Source organism: Musca domestica, unplaced genomic scaffold, assembly GCF_030504385.1.
Source record: "Musca domestica strain aabys unplaced genomic scaffold, Musca_domestica.polishedcontigs.V.1.1 46, whole genome shotgun sequence".
Lineage (NCBI taxonomy): Eukaryota > Metazoa > Arthropoda > Insecta > Diptera > Muscidae > Musca > Musca domestica.
In genome coordinates, this window is record NW_026712336.1 from 7164604 (window position 1) to 7188926 (window position 24323).

The 24323-nt window shown below is 32.9% G+C and overlaps 1 protein-coding gene across 5 annotated transcripts in view; it reads right to left on the reverse strand.

Annotated features, from left to right (window-relative positions):
• The window catches only part of LOC101900996 (protein muscleblind), a 277915-nt gene that overhangs the window by 5924 nt on the left and 247668 nt on the right, over positions 1-24323 (reverse strand). Inside the window, exons 9-10 of one of the 5 annotated variants that reach the window (XM_059127643.1) lie at positions 3255-3330; positions 2017-2688 (exon numbers count right to left, since the gene is read on the reverse strand). The exons of 2 other annotated variants lie outside the window; for them this stretch is intronic. In XM_059127643.1, coding sequence (XP_058983626.1) covers positions 2676-2688; positions 3255-3330 — 89 coding nt within the window. In that variant the 3' untranslated portion in view covers positions 2017-2675. Of the gene's footprint in view, positions 1-2016; positions 2689-3254; positions 3331-24323 lie in introns of those variants that run through there. 2 more of the 5 variants (XM_059127644.1, XM_059127646.1) reach the window with 2 other exon arrangements.

Sequence of the window (24323 nt, forward strand, 5' to 3'; positions counted from 1 at the left end):
GTGTCTCGTACCATCGCTCGTTACCGTGATACTGGTAGCGTAGCCCGACGTCAAGGAAGTGGACGGAAGAAAACAGCAACTTCAGCAGAAATGGTCCAAAAAGTTAAGAAGCGACATGATTGAAACCCGCGTCGCAGTGGCTATTGAGCTGAACATATCGCAATATTCCATTCGGCAAATATTGAAAAATGAGCTCGGGGTAAAGCCATTGAAATTCCAAAAAGTGCAATAACTTACACCGCTACAGAAAGAAAATAGACTTAAAAGAGCTTAATACTGGCTTCGCTTGTCCGAAAGTGGTGAACTGCCGAATTTGGTTTTCTCCGATAAGAAAACATTCAGCAGTTGTCCAGTAGTTTGTAAACAAACAAAAGGAACGTGGTTACTTGCCGAAGAGGTTAGCTGAAAATGTGCACCTTCAGTTGGCCACCAGAACTCAAGCGCCGGCAATGGTGATGGTGTGGGCCGCCATATCAGCAGATGATCGCTCTTCGCTCGTATTAATCGACCATGGCATCAGAATAAATACCAAATATTATCTCGAAAATATTCCGAAAGGTATATTAAAGTCTTGAGCTCGAAAACATTTTGGCCGCAGACCTTGGACATTCCAACAGGACTCAGCACCATCGCACTCAGCACGCGCCACCCAAGAATGGTTACAAAATGAGGTTCCTCACTTCATTTCCATCACACAATGGCCACCAAAATTTCCGGATACCAATCCGTTGGACTATTGTGTCTGGAGTATTTCGGAAAGCAAGGTTGACATTAAAAAGATACCAAATTGCCGATCACCTCAACCAAGCGCTTCGCCGGAAATGGGTCAAAATACCGCAGAGCAACATTAGGACAGTATATGACGGTTTCATTGGCCGTTTGAAGTTCATAATTCGTGGCAAAGGTGACAAATTCGAACAAATCTAAACTTATTCTAAAATTTGATGCTATTTCCGATATTTTTTGTTTTTTCATTCAATAAAATTTTTTAAAAAAATATATCTCACCCTGGATATAAAAATTACCTCTGAAAATCTGTTGTTATAGAAAGCTTTTAAAATATGACTGTTTCAATTTGTTCCGTATCCACAGTTTAGGCAAATTCCTAAATATTATATTTGATATGAAACAAATATGCTAATGTTTTTGTTATTTGAGATTAAATTTTACCAATTCCCAACTTAAGAAGTTCAATTCTGACTTTTTAATAGAATCTTTATTTTATATATATTTTAAGTAACATGAAATATAAAGAGTGGAGACGTCTTCAAATTTAGCGACCTTACATGGATATTTCGAAAATTGAAAATTTAGAAAAAGAGCCGTGGAAAACCTTAAAATTCACATATATTTCAAAATACCTAAACCGGCATTAGACAAAAGAATCAGTGCTTTAGGATATATGTCAATTTGGTGTGTATAAATATATTCTATTGCTATTATCGTATATATATATATCAGTTTTACCCAAACAAACTAACATTTTATGATTTTTTATAATTTCCTAAAAGTATGCAACATTCTTTGTGCAGATAATAATGAATAACTAATATACCATTTTTCTTAAACGTATTTTTGCATACAATCAATATTTTTTAAATTTCCCTAACATTTGCCTCAAATTGCCACATACTGTCCAGTATAAAATCGCTTACAATCTTACACATTGCTAAGCCTTTTAATGCGGCTTTCAAATGTGTAAGATTTATTTGGATATTTATTTAAAAGAATTAAAAGACAAATAACTTGAGCATCAAGTTATCAATGAGACAGCAATAATAAATTAAATAAATACTAAGAATAAGAATAAAAGAAAAATACACAACAACACAGGAATACATGACAAAGCTGTGAAATTAAGATAAAATATTGAAAAGGCCGAACATTGATTTGTTTTCCATTTCCAGAGAAAGAGAGAGAGAGAGAGAAAAAAAAAGCTCTTTGCACATATCTAAAGAAAGCAGCAAGTTATGAAGATTGTTTTTTTTAATGTCTTAAGAAATTTTCATATCATATTCATATTTTTTTGGGTGTTTTGAAGGAAGGGGGGTTGGTGGGGGAATAAAACAGGCAGCAGACACACACGCACACACACCAGACATGATAGATTGCTAGATAGTTTTAAATAACTAAGAAAGCTCTTAAGAAGCTATGGCCAGTTTTGGTATTGTTGTTTTTGGTTTAAGTTAAAAAAGAATACAAACAAAAATAATATATTTTATTGATTTCAAAATAACAATAGCTGACTTAACTCACATTTCAATTTGGGTTGGCTTTTCTAGGCTTAGTTCTTTGTTTTTTACTTAAATTGTGTTTAAATATTAGAGATTTCATTTCATTTGGTTTTGGGTTTGTTTTCTTGTTTTTTTTTTTTTCTGCTAATATCACATTTATGTTTTTGTTGTGTTTTTTTTTTTTGATTTTCTCTTTTTTCTTTTTGGAATGTTTGATTGATTTTGGGAATGAAACTGGGTGCAAGACATATGCAGTTGTCATTCAAGTTGGGCTTTCGAGTCGGGCTTTTCCTAAGTGATTAAGTGATTTGTTTCGATTTACGTTTCTTATTTGATTGATTTGCTTTTGACTTTCTTTTGAGAGACTGAGAGAGCGAGATATTTGGGGGGAGAGAGCTTTAAGAGTTACGATTATGGTTAACAAACACACAGTTACATATCCTAAATGATGGCACTAGAAATATATGGAGAAAAAAAAGAGAGACAAAAAACAAGAATGAAAAAAGACAAGTAAGCTTTTTTGTTGTAATACACATCGTTATGATTGGTTAATAAGTGATTTATTTTTTTTAAATATTTATTTGGAAGTTTGTTGTTGTAAGAGTAGTTGTAGTAGTAGTAGAAGAAGAAGAAGACAGTTACTTTAAGCAAAGCTAATTATATTTGGTGTTGTTTGTTACAAACGAAAGAAAAAATCAAGCCTTAAAGCTTTTGGCAAAACTCAATTACTTATGGACCATAAGAAGCACAATAAAAGCCAAGGAATTTTCCTTATTTAATTTTTGGTGGCCTAGAACCAAAAAAAACCATACATGAAGCTTAAAAGCCTTTTTTTGGCAAACTGAAACATTTAAAGCCGGGTTCGATATTTGTATGCAGTTTTTTTTGTATGTCCCCATAGCTTGGAAGCACTGAATGGACTAAGCACAACACATTGTCATTGCAGTGTAATTTTCCAATAAAACTTTTGCTTTCTTAAAAAAATGCTAACATATTTTTGGTTTTGTTGTAATTCCATACCTAATTATGTACACTGTGCCATTTATAACAATAGGACACTGTGTGTGATACAATAGCCGCCGATCGGAGTTATGAGCTGCTTTTTTGGACATTTCATATTTTGATATATTTTAAAAAATAAAAAAAAAAAACAGAAAAACGTGGAAAGAAAAGAAATGTTTCATTTAATTTCTCGCAAAAATTAATGACTTTAAATTTAACCACTATAAACTAATTGAATTTGTTAATAAACAATATACAAACAAGATATATTATATGGAACTACCACCAATTTTCTTTCTCTTCTTTTCGCTCTTTACTCGTTTACAGCGTTTGATATTTAATTTGCTACACCTTTTGTCTCGATTATAATGTCCTTTAAAAACTGGGCTGCAATTCATTATTATTTTCTGTTTTCACTCACAGGAGTAAAAGGAGTGTCGCCAGTAATTATCATTAAAAACACCATTGGCCATCATTATAATTATTATTGTTGTTACGAATATCATAATTATCATTGTAGTTGTTGTTGAGAATATCATTATCATCATCATCATCTTTTGTTGTGACGAGCTTCAACGGCCAGTCATTAGTGTTTGTACAATATTGTTTAAATATAAAGACAGTAGTGACATCATCACCATTGCACACACGCACACATGTATATATAGTCAGAGCAAACATTGTGTCGCCGTTCCTCAATGTATTTCAGTCATATCGTGTTTCGTTTGTTTTATAACCGATACACTGGAGGCAAGAAGAATAAGGACACCATTTCTATTTCCAACTGAATACTATGGCAGCAATGCAATTTTCAGAAGCAGTGGTAAAATTTTCAAAAATTGAGTCGAAAATTAGAAAATAATGGCAGGGGCAATATTTAGGGTTTAAAGTTCCATTGCTATAGACCGTACCGAGAAAAACTTACAGAAGTTTTGATAGGATTGATGTAAAGTAAGGCTATATTATTAATTGTGGAAAAGATCAGTACATGGTGAGTAATAATTAAGACACTACCAAGTTTAATCTTCGAAGATTTTGAGGATTTAAAGTTCCAGATGTGGCGCCCAATATATTTCAATTACAAAATTTTACAAATGGCAGTAAAAATGGAATTTTTGAGGTTCAAGGGTCCAGATGTGGCGCTCCCTATATTTCAGGTCAAATTTCGTAAATTACAGATTTCTAAAAGTATGCAATTTGGGTTGAAAGGAAGAATATATTGGCAGGAGAAATCTTTAGGAATTAAAGTTCCAGATGTGGCGCCCAATATATTTCAAAAATAAAAATAATTGCAATATTAAAGGTTCAAGGTTCTATCCGTAGCGCCCTCTATACTTCATTTAAAATTTTGTAAATTACAAATTCCTAAAAGTATGCAAAATATTTGATTGCTATAGACCGTACCGAGAAAAACTTACTGAAGTTTTGATAGGATTGATGTAATGTAAGGCTATATTATTAATCGTGGAAAAGATCTATACATGGTGAGTACCAATTAGGACACAATCAAGTTTAATCTTCGAAAACTTTTTAGGGTTTAAAGTTCCAGATGTGGCGCCCAATATATTTCAATTACCAAATGTTGCAAATGGCAGTATAAAATGAAATATTTAAAGTTCATTGATCCAGATGTGGCGCTCCCTATATTTCAGGTAAAATGTTGTAAATTATAGCTTCCTAAAAGTATGCAACATATTAGGTTGCTATAGACCATACCAAGAAGAATTTGAAGTTTCGAAAGGATTGTTATATGATAAAGCTCTATTAACACTGGTGGAGAAGTTATACACATTGTGACTAGTATTTAGAAGACTAGGAGATCTAAGCTTTGAAGACTGTTTAAATGTAGTTAAAAGGACTAAGGAAATCAATTCTATTTAATACTATATTTATTATTTTGCCGCCTCATTTTCTGGAAATTAAGTTCAAAAAGTAGATAATCTGGCAGAAGCAGAATTTCGGGTGCATGTTTCCAGAAGTGGCGCCCTCTATATTAAAAAAAAACACAGTTTTGCATATTGCAGTAGTAGCTTGACACTACTGCTGTCACCGCTGTTGTGACCAGTTTCCTAAAAGTATGCAACGGTTCTGGTAATTATAGATCATACCAAGAAATACTTGATGAAGCTTTGATAGATCTGTTGCAAATTAAGACTTTAACTGGGATAGTGGAGAAGACCTACATATTGCTAGTATTTTATTGAATAGTACTTCGAGCACCAGGAGGTCAAATCTCAGAAGAATGTGGCAAGGAAGCAAAAATAATAAGGGCATTGATGCTATATCATAAGTAGTCGGACCAGTGAAATACATGAAATATAATTGAAATATAATTGAAAAGTAGAAACTATTTGGAATACAGATGTGGAACCCCTAATATTTCATATGCAATTTTGTAAATGGCAATAATAGTGAAATGTGAGGTATAGTGTCTAGAGTCTAAACAATTTCCCTCCCTATCGCTATATATCTCAATGAAAATATATTTATAATATACCCAAATAAGGAAAAGATGGCGCTAAATGTAGTTGTAAAATAGAAATGATGATGCATGCATTAGGTTGAGCAAACCGACCACCTATCGACACTTTCCTGAAAGTATGCAACAGTTTTGATAAAATTTGATAATCTTTCTGGTGGTACATCATAAATTAAGACCATGTGAGTGATATTGAGAAGTTCTAACCTATAATGAATAGGAAAAAGTTCGAGTAGAAGTAGACAAAATATCGACAAAGCAATATTTATGGTGAAGGTACTATGTATGTCATGTCAATTTTTTTTAGAAGGCAGTAATACTGAAATTTTTATTGTATAGAGTTCCAGATGTGGCGCCACCTTTATTTCAAACAAGATCTTTCAACTTAAACATTTCTGAAACTTTGCAATAGTTTCGGTAAATAAAGACCATCTCAAAAAAAAAAAAAAAAATAACCTAATGAGGTTCCAAAAGTTTTGTTGTAAAGTAAGGCTATAATAGTGATGGTAAAGAAGTCCTACCCAGTGTCAGGACTTGAGTTAAGTGACTAGATTTCCTTTCCATCGCATAAACATTTGCAGAGAAAAGGCTGTGATGTGGCACGCCATCTATACGTTAATTTGAATATGTTTCCTTAATAATAAGGAAATAATAAGGCTATAAGGCTATGGTAAAGAAGTCCTACCCAGTGTCAGGACTTGAGTTAAGTTGCCAATGACAAGTGATTGGATTTCCTTTCACTCGCATAAACATTTGCATTGAAAAAGGCTGTGATGTGGCACGCAATCTATATGCCAATTTTAATATGTTTCCTTAATAGCATACCTCTAAGCGCTTTACCAGGCATTTGCTTAACTGAGGGAAGGATGGCAATAAGCGCGTTTGGGCATTAGGGATGATGTCGTACACATCAAGCTACATAATTTAAAAAAATAAAACAAAGTAAAATCGCATACCATTTAAAGAGGATAGTATTTTCTTTCGATCTCATACTATTTTATTCCTCCTTAATAGGAGGAATAAAATATGGGGTTATGTTGAATAGAATTTTATTCCATCTAAAATATTAGGGTACAGTACTCCATCTTCACTTCATTTTTAATATGTTTCCTTTATAGCACTCTATTGAGGCGTTAAAAGAAAATTTACATTGAGACATGTGGAATGGAAATTGTATTCATATAATTTTCCATAAGAAAAACAAGAGGATGACTGAGAAATAGTGTTATATTGCTGTAAAAATACCACAATTCGTTTGTAATCGGGAACAAAATATGTGGTTTAATAAATTATATAAAAGATGGCGCTTTTGCCATACGATAGGCATAGAACGTGTGGCATTTCTTCTTCCTAAAACTATGCAACAATTTTCAATGTATTTCTTTGTTAACCCATATTATGAAATCAAAAGTACTTCAAGTAACCTTTATCTCCAGAAGGTCTTCTCACAGAAGAACGAAAGGCCTGTCAATGAAAGAGTAATAGGTCTTCTGATATGAGGGGAGAAGGTCTTCTAAATAAAAGGGGCAGATAACCATTCCTTAGTAGGCCAGGAGGTCTTTACTTAGAAAAGCTGGTGGTCTTTTCTTAGAAGGCTAGAAGGTCTTCACTTGGATTGTCAGAAGGTTCCTCTCAGGCAAAGAGAAGGCTTCTTTTAAAAATAGGCATTTTTTCTCTTACAGAGTAAAACGCGGTTTTTTGAGTTGCTTGTGAGGCATAAATGGCAGTATTAATGGCCTCTCTTGAATACAAGTTGGTCTTCTCAAAAAATTCCGAAAAATCTTCTCTTAGAAGAGCAGATGAGAACAAAAGAGTATATCTTTGTGAGAGGGCCAGAATGTCTAATGAGAGCATGGACAGGTATTTTCTATGAAGACTATTCCTATTAGAAGGGCACAAATACATCATTTAGAACACTGAAGATCGAAAGTTCTTCTCATATAGTCCTCCCAGACTCTAGACTCTTGCACTTCTCTTAGAAGAGCAGAATGTTTTCCCTAAGATGAATTTCCGATAAAAGAACCAAATATTTGCAATTTTCGAATTTGCCTAGATGGGCTGGGATGTGTTGCTTGTACACTCTGTAATGGTGGACCAACAATAGACACACATTAACATATAATTTTGAATAACTATTTATTTTCCTTTTTTTTCTTGAAAAATTTATGAACTTGTATGCCTTTCATATTCTCTTAAGAATTGTTCTTTCATTATTTCACCAATCTATATCAAAGATGCTTTAGTAGTGGTACATTATTCTCTTGCTATTCTTAATAGAGAGAAATAGCGCAAGGAGGTGAGCACCTATGATAAAAAAGAGCGAAATCTGAAACTCACTCTCTGAGAACGAATTTACCCATATTTAGCATTTTTATAGCATACATTTAATCGCTTGCAAAAATTTTTAAACTTAAAAAAAATATTATGCTATATAAACAATATTATATACAGTACCATATATTCTTGTTAGTTTAAAAATTCTGTTGAGGCCCTTAAAGTATGCAATAAAAATGATAAATATATTTTTTGGGAGAAAGTGAATTTATATCTGATTTCAGCATCAGGTGTAGACTAGAATTGAAGGAACGAGGCTTGTGCTATAGAATCACAAAATTCAAGTTTCTCCTAAAAGTAGGCACTGGATTTTATATTATAGAACTTTGGTAAATTCCGTAATAATATATGTATTTTACATTGACCCTATTTCTTTTGCCCTGCACTGTAACACTCCGGCGACTGCTGGTAATTTGCAAATGCTTCATTGATAAACCACCACTACTACCCTCATCGCTGCCATAGTCACCAAGTACAACACAAAGCACTCTTTAAAATTGATGGTTTGTTTGGTATAAAGGCGCGGAAGCGCAATTAATTTGATTAACCTAATTTACGTTTCAGCGCGACAGCAGCAGCAGCTGCAGAGAGAGAAAAAAAACAAAGCTTCCTGCACGCCACACGTATATATTTTGCCATAGACTTTTGCCAATGAAAACGAGTGACACAGGTCGGTTCGCAGGTTGGGTGATTGGGTAGAAACCAATACACCAATGAATGGACTCTAACTTGTTAATGACCACAGCACCCACCACCTGACCAGTTAAACAAACTATATAGCTGGGCTAAAAAAAAAGAACTTTATATCGTTAGTTTCCGAACCCACACACACAGACACACATACAAACATATATCACACAACCTATCAAGCAGGCAAAGGATTCAATGTGCAAGAGGACAAAACGGCTATACCATGTGGCCGTCCACATTGTGAGGAGCTGCCCCGCTGCTGCTACAAATACAGGTGTGTCAATAATGAATAGTGTTTGCCATTGCCGGTGGGTGGGGTAACATGAGGTGTAAGGCAGGCGACAAAAAACACAAGGTTGGGCCAGTGTACATATCCATCTGACACAAACACACCTAGCTATGGCTATATCTAGGTATATATTTTATGCCTATGTTTATATATGAAATTTAGTTAATTCTTGTTGTTGTGGTCGGTCGGTCGGTCATAGAGGCCAAAAGGATAGCTCTTCCATGCCCAGCCATACCATCCAGTGGCAAAATAGGGTCAATTCAATTAAGCCGAAAAATTGTTGTTTCGCTAGAAAACGTTTTAGCAATAAAGAATGAATCCAATGAGGATAAAAACGAAAAAGGAGAAAGAAAACACAGCACATGTGTTGGTGGGGGTTTGTAGCACTGGCTCTGTCAATGGTATGGGTGTTGTGTGTGTGTTCCATCACTTAGAGCAGGTGTTGTTTGTATATTCTTTGAATTGTTTTTAACTTGCCGTCGCTGTTGCTGTTGTTTCTATTTTCCTAATTTTCTTTTTGCTGGATTGGTTGGATGTCCGCCTGTCGTACAAGCTTGCTTGTTTGCTTGCCTCTGCCATTGGTCGTTGGGTGTTGTCGACGACGATTTGTGTCAGTTTTTTATAAATAATTTAACAGTGTTTATCTAAAATGTTAAAAGTAATTATCCTAAATGCTATAATCACCTAACAGAGTAGAGTAATTAAAACCTTAGACACAAACTACCACTAAAAGAATGTTTCCAAAAAAAGAAAAACGAGAAAAATAGTAATATAATCGAAGCCTTTAGTCCTTGGCCAAAGGATTTAAATTAAGGTAATCAATATAGCTCCGCAAGTGCTGGTAATTTAGATGAAAATTTAATTTTAATTTGTCAGACAAAAATTTTGAATTCAAGGGAGAGGGAATATTCTGCTCTGGCACAATATCCTCTAATTAGACTTGTTTATTACACAAGGTACGCTCGTCAATTACTTAGACGATTAGCAAATGATTTTCAATTAATTAATCATTTCAATAAGCCATTGAAGATTTTGTGAAAAAATATATATTAAATCTATTGCCTACTTTAAGGCAGATATTAAATAGTTTAAATTCATTTATCTTTATAAAATGGGAGAATAAAATATGTTGAAAACCCGACGGACCTATAGTGGAAATGTGTTGCTTTGGAGCATGGGTTTAGTCCTGGGGGATATAAAAATGGGGGATAAAAAAGCTTAAAAACCAGACGTGCCTATAATGCACATATGGGCTTATCCTTGGAGTATGGATGGAGTCCCTACTAAGTACCTTTAAAATTGGTAATTTAAATAAATTTATATAAAAAATGCATTTTTTATTTTCTGGCGAAAACATTTATTCGATGGGGGAGGGAGGACATTCTATCCAAATATAATACTCGCCAACTAGACATCTTATCTTCAAAAGCAATAATTAACCCAAACTTAAATGGCTTAAGATTAAATTCGTTGCCTACTTTAAGGCAGACATTATGGAAAATGAATTGATGTATATTTCGCCAGAATATTACACATAGTCAGACACAGAGTTCTTATTTTTCAAAACTATTACGCTTTTAAGGCGACGTACAAGAAGCAGTGAGTCTATATTTTAAAGATCGCCCTGAACTTAGCGTGGTTAAAAAATTTTGATTTTAGCGACATTATTCACCAGAATTGTTTCAAATTTGGTATCTGAAGTTCGTAATGGATATAACGGTACCTCCCGATATTCGGTACTTTTTTGATTTTAGCGACATTATTCCCCGGAATTGTTTCAAATTTGGTATTTGATGTTCGTAATGGATGCTAACCAGACCAGAACCAGGAGATTGTCTGTGCAGGTCCACGTTTTCGTAAAGCCCCCATATAACGGTACCTCCCAATATTCGGTATTTTGATGACTTTAGCGACATTATTCACCAGAATTGTTTCAAATTTGGTATTTGAAGTTCGTAATGGATTTTACAGAATAAGACAGAATATTGTTGGTGCAGGTCCTTCGTATAGCCCCCATATAACGGTACTTCCCCATATTCGGTATTTTGATGATTTTTACATTGCTCACCAATTTTTTTTAAGTTTCGCAATCGAATACTGTAATGGCTTATGCAGGTCCATGTCGTCGTTTAAACCCTAATATAACAGCTACATTCGGTATTTTTAAGATTTTTGCAGAATTTTTAACGGATTTTATTGAATTTGAGGATTGCCAAATTCGTTCTAAATGGTGGAGTGTATTCAAAGTTCAGCCTTGCGGAACTTCCAGCTTTTTTAAAGTTTTAGCATACGTTTTAGCGCTTTTCACAATTCTTTGAATAAAAATAAATCATTTGCAGAATAATATAAATGAATATATTTATGGAGTGCTTAAAAGTATGCTTTAAAAAGGTTGAGTGAGTATTAAATATAACAAAAACAAAAATCCTTCACCGTGATCTCTTAGATTTACCGCGACCTCATAATTCATGAACTGATCAAAGAATTCGCCATATTCCTGGTTGTGCCATTCTATGGTGGCGCCCAATGTGGGGTCGAAAAAATATATTGTTTAGAAAATTCAGAGTACCAAATATGTTATTTTGTCTTAAATATAAAATGTGAAAAAATCACTTTACACAAGTCTCGAACATTCAGTGCAACCTGACCATTAACTTGAGTGTGGTTCAAAGGTCTTAGTAACCATTTTTGCCCAAAAGTATGCAGCATTTAATGTAATTTGCTGATTTTCAAGAATTTCTCTTGTTTTATTTTGCGGAAAAGTAATTTCAATTTACTGTAACATCTGCAATAATCGTAATACCTCAACTGATTGTCAGTTTTCAATAAATTTTCAATTTATTTCCCCATCAATGGACTACAAATCCATGGCTTTGGTTTCACGACGTGAAATCTTAGCTTTATATAAAATGAGCCACGTTTTTCCTCTTCTGATCTACTTCAATTAGTTAAATTATTTCTATAGAATGTTTTCTTCCTCTATGTGACATTGGTGTGGCGGCGGCGTGGGGTGAAGAAGAACAAAAAAATAATGGAATTAAAAGCAAAAGGGTGTCACGAAAATTTAACTACTGTTTGACATTTGCACAACAAGGATCTGCTAGTTATTTGAGAATTTTAGTTTTTAAGAGGGTCTCCAGAGTCTCAAGGGAAAGAGAGCAAGAAATAGGCAAGTGACAACCTATAGTGGCGTCTAGCGTAGAATCGAACAAATATATTGTTGATGAAACTACAGATCAAAAAATTCCCCAGTATGATTTTGGCTTGCTTACTTCAATTTGATATCTTGGATGTTTAAGAAGCAGTCTGCAGGAACAGAATGAGCTTTAAATCGGTACGTTAATAAGTTCCATGATATGATGGCGCCCAATGCAAATTTGAAAAATATTATTTTGTGTGAAAAAATTCGGACGAAAAAACTGCATTAGAAGTAAGACTGTTTCCATTTAAAGACCAAAGCATGGTGGCGCCCAATATGAGCTCAATGAAATATCTTCTATTCGAAATTTCTGATAATAAATATATATTATGTACTTCGTAATAATAGGAGATCAAAGCTGATGGAACATATCTCAAAAGAGCCAGAAACTTCTACAATCCTCAAAAATGCTTAAATTCGAAAAGTAGTCGAAAAATTACACTATGGCCAGAGAAGCGAAATGGAAATGGGGAAGTACTTAAAAAGGTAATAATTCAAAGAGTAAACCATGAAACACAAATGGTTAAGGCGAGAACATTTACTCTAGCGGTTAGCCTAATGGATGGCTTGCTTGATCTTCGAGGAGCCATAAAAGCTCTGGTGCTGTGACTTAGATAATCCCCCAGCATTGTGACTTCGAGAAGCCATAACAATTCAAATTTTAAGAAGCAGTCTGCCATATGGACGCTCCCGTTAACAAGTACGTACGGCGCCCAATGTGAAATCGAAAAATATTTTGTGCGGGAAAATTCGGACGAAAAAACTGCATTAGAAGTAAGACCAAAGTATGGTGGCGCCCAATATGAGCTCAAAAAAATATCTTCTATTCGAAATTTCAGATAACAAATATGTATTATGTACTTCATAATAATAGGAGATCAAAGCTGGTGGAACAAATCTCAAACGAGCCAGAAACTTCCACAATCCTCCTAAATACTTAAAATCGAAAAGGAGTTGAAAAATCGCAGAAGGACCAGAGAAGCGAAATGGAAATTGGGAAGTACTTAAAAAGGTAATAATTCAAAAAGTAAAGGCTAGGGGCTAACTTAAAGACGCCTTATTTGATCTTCGAGGGCCATGAAAAATTCTGATGCTGTGACTAAGTAACTCCCTCAGCATTGTGGCTTCGAAGGGCCTTGACAAATTCTGGTGTTACCCTTTTCATTTACCTCACTTGTTTAGATTTCTCTTCAAATTAAAAATAAAAATCCCTTTTTAATGCGACACACCCTGTACACGGTAGGTAAATGTGGGTGGGTGGAATATGCTACGTGCTTTCTATTCTGTTGCCTTTTTAAGAACACTGCCATAGGAATCCAGGAAATTTATGGTGTCTCCGTATTCTTGGAATATAATAACAATTTATCTACCATATGGTGTGTTTTTTTTCGCTGGGGTTTCGTTCGTAGTTGTTGGCGTTATGTTGCTGTTGTTGTACTGCCGGAATGGAGTCGGAGTGGTATGGAACGTTAGAAAAATACCGTTTCGTAGATAAATCAGTTGTTGCGTTTTTTTAAAGAAATTAACTTATTTATAAGGCTTAACATCTAGAAGACTTAAAGACTAAAATTAAAAATATGTTTTGGTTTAATTTTTCAATATTTTGTTGAATACAAAACTTGCTGATTTCTTTAGGAAATGTGTTTTTGGTTTATTTTTTGGATTTTTCATTTTTGCCCTTAAAAATTTATTTTAAATAAAAAAAAATTGAAAGCAAACACAAAATAAATATTAAAAAACAAAAATAAAAAAAAAAACAAGAAACTTGGGAAATTTTTGGGAAGTCATAGAAAAAAAATGAAATATAAATAAATGAAAATAAAAAATATTAACAAATAAAATCTAGTTTTAAGCATTTTCTTGTTGTGGCATATGGCACTTGCAAAATTGAGGTGAGAAAATTCAGTATCTGTGGAGAAAAACGTTATGACAAAGCTTCATTTGACAATACCTGACCACTTTCATCGGTATAAATAACATAAGAAGCATTTATGGGTATTTTCTTAGAGGCTAAATAATATAAAATGTAAATATTTTGTTACATAAAAAAATTATTAGAAATGGGTGTTCGGTTTTTGGAAGACATGCAAATTGATTGATATTTTATTTAATTGAATTTTTTATTTTCATTTGTTTTTTTGGTGACATGCATCGTTCATGTGGTGTATTTTGGGTGTCAGAGTGTGTCGATTTGTAGCACAAATTCCAGTTTTAATTTTTTTTGTTTGTTTATTTGATATAGAAATTTTTTTGATATATTTAAATGATTGACAAGTTATGTAAGCATGTTGAAAAAAGAAAGAAAGAAAATAGATAGAAAAAATAGAATTGAAAAATAAGAAATATATATTTCTTTGTTGAATATTGAGAAAATAAATTTATATATAAATTTTTAAATTAAGTTTTAAAATATTATAGCAATAAAAATTAAACAAAAAAATAAATTTATATATAAATTTTTAAATTAAGTTTTAAAATATTATAGCAATAAAAATTAAACAAAAAAATTGACTGAAGCAAAATAAGCAGTACTGCACAAAACCATATAAAAAATTAACATATATTATTTTAAATAAGACAAAAAGCCTAAAAATTCGGTTTTCTATTTCTACATTTCATAATGAATATTTTTATAAAAATTCTTTTAAATTTTTGAAAATTATGGTTTTTTTTCGGATACGTAAACATTTTTAGGATGTCAAATAAAAGTGGTTACTTGGACAAATCTTTCTATTAAAATTACCCGTAAATTTGTAATGATTGTTGTTAGCGCTTAAAAGTATGCTATAAACATGGTAAATAAAAAAATCTAAAAAAAACAATCTGCAATTGACCCTAATATAAAGTGTAATCTGGCCTATACTTTAATGTGTTTCAAAAGGTATGACTACCACTTTTGCCCCAAAGTATGCAACCTTTAATCTAATTTTATGAATATTGAGCATTATTTTTGGATTATATTATTTCAGGGAACTTCCACATCTGCAATATTCGTAGTCTCTAAAAGCTTCGGTTTATCTTAGGACTAATGCAGAGCAAAATAAAGATATGCCCCGTTTCTCCACAGAAATTCTAAAAATTAACCATTTTTATATAGTCAACAATGAAGGTAACAATACCGAGAGTAAAATCGCTTGAAAATTGGCTAAGGCTTTAGACCTTTCACAATTTTTATGTGGAGCACTTTATTCTGCCTGATTTTTTTTTATCAAGCCAAAAATGCATCTTAAATGCAGAAACAAAGCCCATTGTATGCCCTTCTGTCCATATTGCAGTCCGAACTGAAGGTTCAACAAGACATTTGTTCGACCCCACGTTGGGCCGCACTATAGATTTTCAATTGGAAGGGAATAATCCAGAATATGGAGCCCATATTGCCCACTTCTTGAGACTCTGGAAAAAATGTCGAAAATTTTCACAGCATGATTTAGGCTTGCTTGCTTCATCTTGATCTCTTGGATTTAAATAGCAGTCTTCAATATCGAAGCCGCCGTTTCAAAGGAATGCAAATTACTACGAATCAGTACCTTATCTGCCATATTTTGTTGCTGACTATTTTCTTCCAATGAGCAATATATAGAATGGCGCCCAAAGTGGCTCAAATAATTATCTTGTTTGGGTAAATTCGGATGAAAGTTCTGCTTACGAAGAAGTGTAATGTACTTCGTAAAGAAGGAAAATTAAAGCAAATCTCCAAACTATCGAAAACTTTCACAAAATGATGTGGACAATGTGGATGTGTGTTGATCTGCTGGATTAAAGGTATAAGTTCTAAAGATGAGTATCAACATTTCTAGGGATGCAAAACATAATATGGGCTACGAATCGGCACCTCAATTGCTTTATTCTCCAGTCAACTTTTTTTTCCCAAGTATCAATGTATGGTGGCGCCCAATATAAGGTCGAACAAATCACCGCAATCGCAAGGGAAACATAACATGGAATGGTCTACAAATCGACAACTTCAGTTAACTGACATATTTTCCGGATGAATATTTCCTTCCAAGTGCCAACATATGGTAAACAACATACAAATTGGATTTATAATTATAGAATTATAGCAACCGTGTGAAACCAGTAACTGGTGGCGCCCAAACGTGGGGTGTAATAAATATTTTGTTTGTTTATTACAAAAGAGTATTAAGAGTATCAATATGTCCTTTGAAAATGTACGAAGTATGGCGCCCAACGGGGGTTTGAATCAGTATCTTGTGAGACCTCATATTGAAGAAAGAAGGACACTACAGTCTCAAGAAAAATATAGTATTAAATGGGCTATGAATTCGTACCTTAATTGTCATATTCCTCTGTTGACTATTTCCCTTTAAGGGGGAACGTCTGATGGCGCCCAACGTGAGGTAGAGCAAATTCATCGAATATTACATGAAATGGACTACAGTATTTTTTGCTTACCTGCACAATCAAAAATTGCACGACATCTTGTGCAGCAATGCCAAAAATGCAGGTAGCTTCATTGCACTTATCTGCACAATGATGCAGGTATCTTTAATTTTACTTACGAGCACAAAAAGTGCAGGTATCTTTAATTTTCTATTCGTATGTATTTGAGCATCAGTGGTGTTTTATCCAGCATAACCATCTTTTAGTGTGGGAGAGGAAGCGAGAATATGTTTTTAATGTGTTGTTATTGTTTTTGCGAATACAAAAACAAAAACGAAGTGGTAGTTTTTAGTGTCTTTTTTGAGTTTGCAAAAAATTTTCTTGCGCAGATAAATACAACTTTTGTAACCAAATTAAAAAAAATTACCAAATTTTCGGGGCAGGAATGTCCAATGTGCAGCTATCGATTGGGCACTTAAATACAATTCAAATAAAGGGATTCAGAAAAAAATGGCATAACAAAAGTTTTTTGGTCTGCAAAGGCCAATGCGCAGCTAATGTTGATGCAGGAAAATATAAACCACTGTACAAATCGTCTACTTAACTGCCATATTATCTTTTCCTTCCAATTTCTAACTTGTGGTGGCGCCCAATGTGGGTTTGGGAAAATTCCGAATACAAAAGTAAATTATTATGCCTATGTAAAAGTGGGAGGTCCGAGCTGGTGGAAAAATCATGAAGATGTTGAAAAATTCCAAAATATTGCTTCATATTGACCAGTTCGATTCAAGGAAGCAGTTTTTAAGATGGACGTCGCAGTCTCAAGGGAATCAGACCATTTACCGGACTATGAATTTTGTTTATTTCCGTCTGAGTGTCTATTTTCTTTATCCAAACTTAATGATATAGATCAGTGGATAAGGATGAATGTTTTAGGAATAAATACAAAATTTTAAATTGAAAGGATACTAAATTGCTATTTCTATGTTTAAAATCACTTTTAGGAAATTTTTCCAGCAACCTTCCAGAAATTCTAAAATTTGTCAAAAAAAAAAAAAAACCTTCCTGAAAAATTAAAATCTGCCCGGCGATAATATTAAATCGGAAATAGTGGCGGACGATGTGGCGATATTTATATATTAAATAAAGGTTACGGTGGAAATAGAAGGATGAAAGAAATTCTGCATAACTTAAACTTAAACTTAAATTATTGGCTATAACAATGTCTTTTTTATGCACCTAATAATTTTTTAAAATGAAAAAAACAAAAAAAAGTTGAGAAGCGTGGAACGGAATCTTTTTAAAGTTTGGCAAATTGTGTAGTATAAACCTTTAGGCTATGTTATAGCAACTTTCAAGAGATTCCGTCCAGCAGCTTTCTATGTTTCAAAAATAAGGATATATCACTTCTTTCAAAAATCACTGTTTTGAGATAATCGATATAGCTGCTATATGAATCATTCAGGTGGCGCCCAAGGTGAAATTTCATATTGTAAGGCAATACCTAGCCAAAATTTCATTAATATTGAAGAATAGTTCTTCTTCACACTATACCCAGCGATAATAGCAACCATATGAAGGTGGCGCCCAATCAGGCGTAGCTTATATATAATAAAATTTCAGGTGAAAATGATCGGCAAAAAGTTTCTTACGAAACTTACATTTTTTTTGGATTATATATAACGTTTATAAAAAATTGGGAACATAAAGAGTATTAAATTGGCAATTTGTTCCGCATATAAAAGTATTTGTATTATAATTTTCAGACATTTTTCCAAAACCCTGGCTAAAAATTAATCTTTTCGAAAAATAACTCCTCCATGAAAAAGCCACATTATATCCAGCCTTGTTAATGAAAATATCCCTTGCGTAAAAATTCTGAAAATGCTATATCTGGTGTTTAATTTTTTTTGAAAATTTAAGATTTTTTTGTCCTTTTGACATAAAAGGATTTGGGTATACCTCCTTGAAAATAACATTTTTAACATTTTTAGTTACATTATTTTCCCAATTTTGAAACCCCATCATAATTTGTTCACCAGTCCATGTAATTCACACAATCACATCGAAACAATTACAAAACCTCATTAAAACGCAAAAATTTTAAAATTCAAATGGTCGACCAGATATGAAGATACGTGCCTGTGACTTAGTCTGCACTAAGGCAATTAAATTCAGTTTTAGATTTCTTTATTTCTTTTTGTTTTCGGTGTTTTTTTTTTTTTCTGGGGCGGATGGAAGGATGCATTGCTCCAAGAGATCATGACTTCACTGTCTGCCACCATACGATATGAATATGTTTGTTTGTGTGTGTGTGATTGTTTGTCTGCTATTTTAGGTATTTTCTATGGCATTGTTTCTTTTTTATTTTGGTGCTGCCATAAAAACCGAAAATATTCATTTCATTGAGTGGGCTGACAGCCACATTGTCTAAAAACAAATTACAATTCCATGTACTCCCACAAAAAACCATGACTCCAGAAAAAAATTACGAAAAAGAAAAGAGAATAAAATTCCGAAAAAAAAAACAAACTATAGGACTAATGTCTTTTTTTGCTTTAAACTGTGTGTGGTGACGACAATGGCGGCACTTTGGGATTACACCAACAGCTGGCTGAGAATCAACTCTACAGTTTTGCCAAAAAATAAAACAGAACACCAACCCCATGTTCACAAAATGAACTCGAGGAATAAAAAGTTGCAAATAAAAGGCGTTAATTTACATTTATTAACTTGTTTAAGGGGCGATATCAAAATAGAATAGATAAAGAGGAGTATGGAAACAAATGGCAAAAAACAAAACTGCGAAAACTTTTGTCATTGCCTGGCCAAAATGCCCACCACAAAAAACCAAATTACTATAAGGGAAACTGCATTTAAAATGTAGTTGAGCGAAAGTTCGGGTTTGTTTTCTAGAGGGTTGTATTAAAATGGCCAACCTGTTGGCTTGGGACATTTTATTGTTATTATAATGAGGCTTTTTTGTTTGAAAATAGAGGTGGAAAATTTTTAATTTTAGTTTTATGTTTCAATCATTGCGATTTTTCTAAAAGAATAGAAATTTTTAGGATATGGGACAACTATTTTACAAATATTTTTACTATTTCTATCCAATTATAGGTTAAGCTTAGTTTTTGTAACTCCTGAAAATAATAATTTTTCATAACCCAAACTTAATACAAGAAATCCAGATTTTGGGATTTTTGAGGGTTTTAACATCAGATTTAAATAAAATAGCTTTCAATTGACAAGCTTCTACTAAGTCCGTATTCGACCTACACAAATTGTTTGGCTCAAATTTTTAAATAAGCCTCAGACGGCGATAGCTGTCGTTTTCAAGTGTTTTGAAGGACTTAACCACATCTTTTATTATTTTGATTTGTAATTTTGAAATCTGAATGGATAGAAAACATGTTACAAACGTTTTTCAATATCGAGTTCCAATTGTATAGAATAATTATAGAATTGCAGCAACCGCGTAAAACCGGCAACTGGTGGCGCCCAAACGTGGGGTCTAATAAATAGTTTGTTTGAAAAAAATGCGTACTACAAAGGAGTATTAAGAGTATCAATAGATCAAAATGTACGAAGTATGGCGCCCAACACGGGGTCGAATAAGTATCTTCTTTGACTTCATTTTGAAGAAGGTGGGAAAGATAGTATTAAATGGACTATGAATTGGTACCTTAATTGTCATATTTCCCTCTTTACTATTTTCCTTTAAGTGGGTACCTATACTCCGGCATTTAAATGTGAATAAATCTTTTGTGTCTCGTACCATCGCTTGTTACCCTGGTAATGGTAGCGCAGCCCGACGTCAAGAAAGTGGCAACAACGGAAGAAAACAACAACATCAGGAAAAATGGTTCGAAAAGTAAAGAAGCGGCTTGATCGAAACCCGCATCGCAGTGGCCGAAAAATGGCTCTTGAGCTGAACATATCGCAATATTCCATTCGGCAAATATTGAAAAGCTAGGGGTACGGCAATTGAAATTCTAAAAAGTGCAAGAACTTACACCGCAACAGAAAGAAAATAGACTTACAAGAGCTAAGGAGTTCGTTCACTTGGCCGAAAGTGCTTAACTGCCGAATTTGATTTCCTCCGATGAGAAAACATTCGTTGTCCAGCAGTTTGTAAACAAACAAAATGATCGTGTTTAATTGCCAAAGGGTCAGCTGAAAATGTGCACCTTCGGTTGGCCATCAGAACTCAAGCGCTGGCCATGGTGATGGTGTGGACCGCCAAAAAACAGAAAAGGTATTAATCGACCGTGGCATCAGAATAAATGCCGAATATTATTGCGAAAATATTCTGGAGGGTGTATTAAAGCCTTGGGCACACCTTGTTTTTTGTTTGCAGGCAGGTCAAGTTCGAAGATGGGCTATATCGGTCCTCAATATCATATAGCCCCCATATAACGGTATCTCCCCGATATTCGGTACTTTAATTATTGTAGCCAAATTTTTGAAAGAAATTGTCGGATAATGCCCAAAAGAAGTCCGCTCTGAATACTTTACCCCCTGGAAGAGTATTGTCTATATAGGTCGACGATATCGTATAAGACCACCCCACATACATAGGTCTACGATATCGTATAGCTGGAGTTGTTTCAAATTTGTACAACAGCCTATGACAAAAAATTTTGAATGCAGGCCCACGTCTTCCCCCCATACATCAGTACCTCCCTTTATTCGGTACTTTGACATTTATAATAGTCACAGAAATTGTTTGAAATTTCGTATTTAAAGTTCTTAGCAGGTACTACAGCGTGTGACAGAAAATTGTTTATGCAGGTCCAGGTCCTCGTAGAGCTCCGATATAACGGTATCCCTCTATATTCGGCATTTTGATGATTTTAGCTACGTTATTCACCGGATTTTTCTTTTTCAAGTTTCGTATTTGAATATTGTAATGACTTATGACAAAAGTTGCCCATGCAGGTCCACGTCTTCATATAGACCTCAATATAACGGCTGTATTTGGTATTTTTAAGATTTTAACAGATTTTTTAACGGGTTTTATTTTTTTTTTTTTGAAAATTTCAAAATTCGTTCCAAATGGTGGAGGGTATTTAAAGTTCGGCCCGGCCGAACTTACTGTTTTTTACTTGTTTAGCGTTTGCGTTTGTTTACTTTAAGCGAAATTTGTCAATACTTATTTTTACTATGTCCTGCCAAATCATTCGGTACGGTCGTAATTATATATTTAATTGTATATTAATTATTGCATCTTTATAACCTCGATTTTTTAACTTTCCATTATTTTATTTTCAATATAAAATATATATATATATATATATATATATATATATATATATATATATATATATATATATATATATATATATATATATTATTTTTAATCAAATAAAATTAAAATTTAAAATAAATTTAAATTTCTCCTAAGACATTTAATTTTAAGAATATTTTTAATTTTTTACTATTTTAACATTTTTTAATTGATTTATTTTTAATTGTTTTTGAATTTTAATATCTATTAAAATTTTTATTTTTTAATATGTGATCTATTAACGTTTTATATTTTGTATATGGTTTTGTGCGTTTGTTTTCGAATATCTTAAATAATAAGCCTTAATAATTTCAAGCCTTAAATTATAAAAAAGCTGTAAAATTATAATAAGCAACTGAAAGAGTATATTCTTTATTAAGCATTTTTTGCAAAAAATAAATTAAAAATAAAATAAATATGCTTTCAAAATTTGTAAAAATTATTTAAATTTTTTGTTCTTATTCTAAATAATTTTTGTTTTTTTGTTAATACAAACATAAATTATAAAATTTATTAATTTAACACAAATAAAATATAATTTATTTAAAAAAATGTTCTTTTCAACAACTCCACAGAAGAAATACACAAATCGTTTTTTTTTCTCATAAGCGTTAGTATAATTTTCTGTAAAAGCCATCACTTTGCTTCGGAAGCTGCCTAGAGGCCGGGGGCATATAAGCTCTGCAAAAATAAAGCTGGATTATTAAGAAAATAACAGTAAAAAAGCTTATAAAAAAACAAAAAATGCGCTATGCTTAAAAAGCGTTTTTAAATAGTCAAAAAAATAAATATAAATTGTTGTAAATATTAGAAAAATTCCGTTACAAACATACATGGTATATATATATATAAAGTAATATTTTATGATCATTTACATTTACAATACTTACTACATACAAGCCTGTAAAAATGTCATTTTATAAAAAAATAAACAATAAAAGAATAGACAAAAATAGAGAGTAGTAGTTGTAATAGTATTTGTTTTATGAGAGATATTCCTTTGGTTGGTTTTTACGTTTTGAAAGGAGGAGCATTGATTTTCATGTGTCGCTCTATTTGTGTTTTTCTCTACGTGTGGCAGTTGTGTAGCTGTGTATGGATGTATGTATGTTTATGTGTATGATATGTAATTATTTTTCTGATAATAATTGTTGCAATTGTTTGACGGGATACTAACTATGAAAATGAAACAAACAAGTTGAAGAGACGATAGTTGGGTGAAAATAAATAAAACGTCTAGCCATCGTGCCATAAGAAGATTTAATTAGTTATAAAATAGTTATTAAATGTAATGATTAAAAAAATTTAGGAAGTATTGAATTCCAAATATCAATTAATTTAATGCTGTCTCGAAATTCCGAAAAAAATGTTTACATACAAGTCTTGTAAAATATTAAAATAGACATAACCTGCATTAATAATAGCTGAGTAAAAAATGCCCACTGGAGTGAAATATGGTGTAAAAACATGGAGCGAAAAATCACTACAAATCTCGGAAACCTGTCATTGTTGTATTTAACCTAGAGCATTTACTTTTAAGGACTTGTGAGTACGTGGGTAACTTTTGAGAATATTTACACAATTTCAGTTCTGTATGCAGCACTCACCGATAAGAAATTCATAACCGAACAAAATTCTTCAATGTCTACCAAGAGAAAGAGAGATGTTACCATCGCTCGTTGTCACGATTTTCACTTTGAGATATTTATCGAGAGAAAGAGAGGGAGAGTCTGTAAAATTTACACAAATTAAGCTGGATAAGAAAACAAAACTGACATTCCGTTGTCTATATATTTATTAGTCTATGACCAGCAAGGGGCAGAGAGTCGTACTTTTATATTTTTTAATGTTGTTACTCTCACATTATAGTGTATTTTCATTGTCAACATAGATCGGCAAGTATGCACGCTGGCGTTGCTGTGTCTTATTCTTTGTCATCAGTAAAATAACAACAAACAGATATATACGATTAATTTTCTACAATTATTTGTATGAAATAATTTTTGAACAAATTTCAGTTATATTTTGAATTATTAAATTAACTAAAATTCAACGAAAGTTATTTCAAAATTCTCTTAAGAATATCTCTTTCATTATTTTGTCAATCTATGATTTTCAAGCAATAGTAGGCACTCGTGCCTTCACTAAGAATGATTTCCTCAGTCTCTGTCTGAGTATGAGCTGTCGATGATACAGTGAATTCACTCACGATGATCACGGGGAGAGCGAGTTTTACTCTCAAATTCTACGTTACATAAGTGCGGTAGCAATTGCATATGTGTGAGATGCTGAGTCCCCCGATTTAAAAACAAAATGTAAACAGAGAGTAACAAAATTAGGATAACATTAATGTGCTTGCTGAGAGCCCTCGAGCATTCATTCCCTTGACGCGGGTTAAAATCCCTCTTAATTCTCATCTGCCGTGATTCAGTAATGGAAGGACGTTTTCTTTCTGCTCTGCCCTG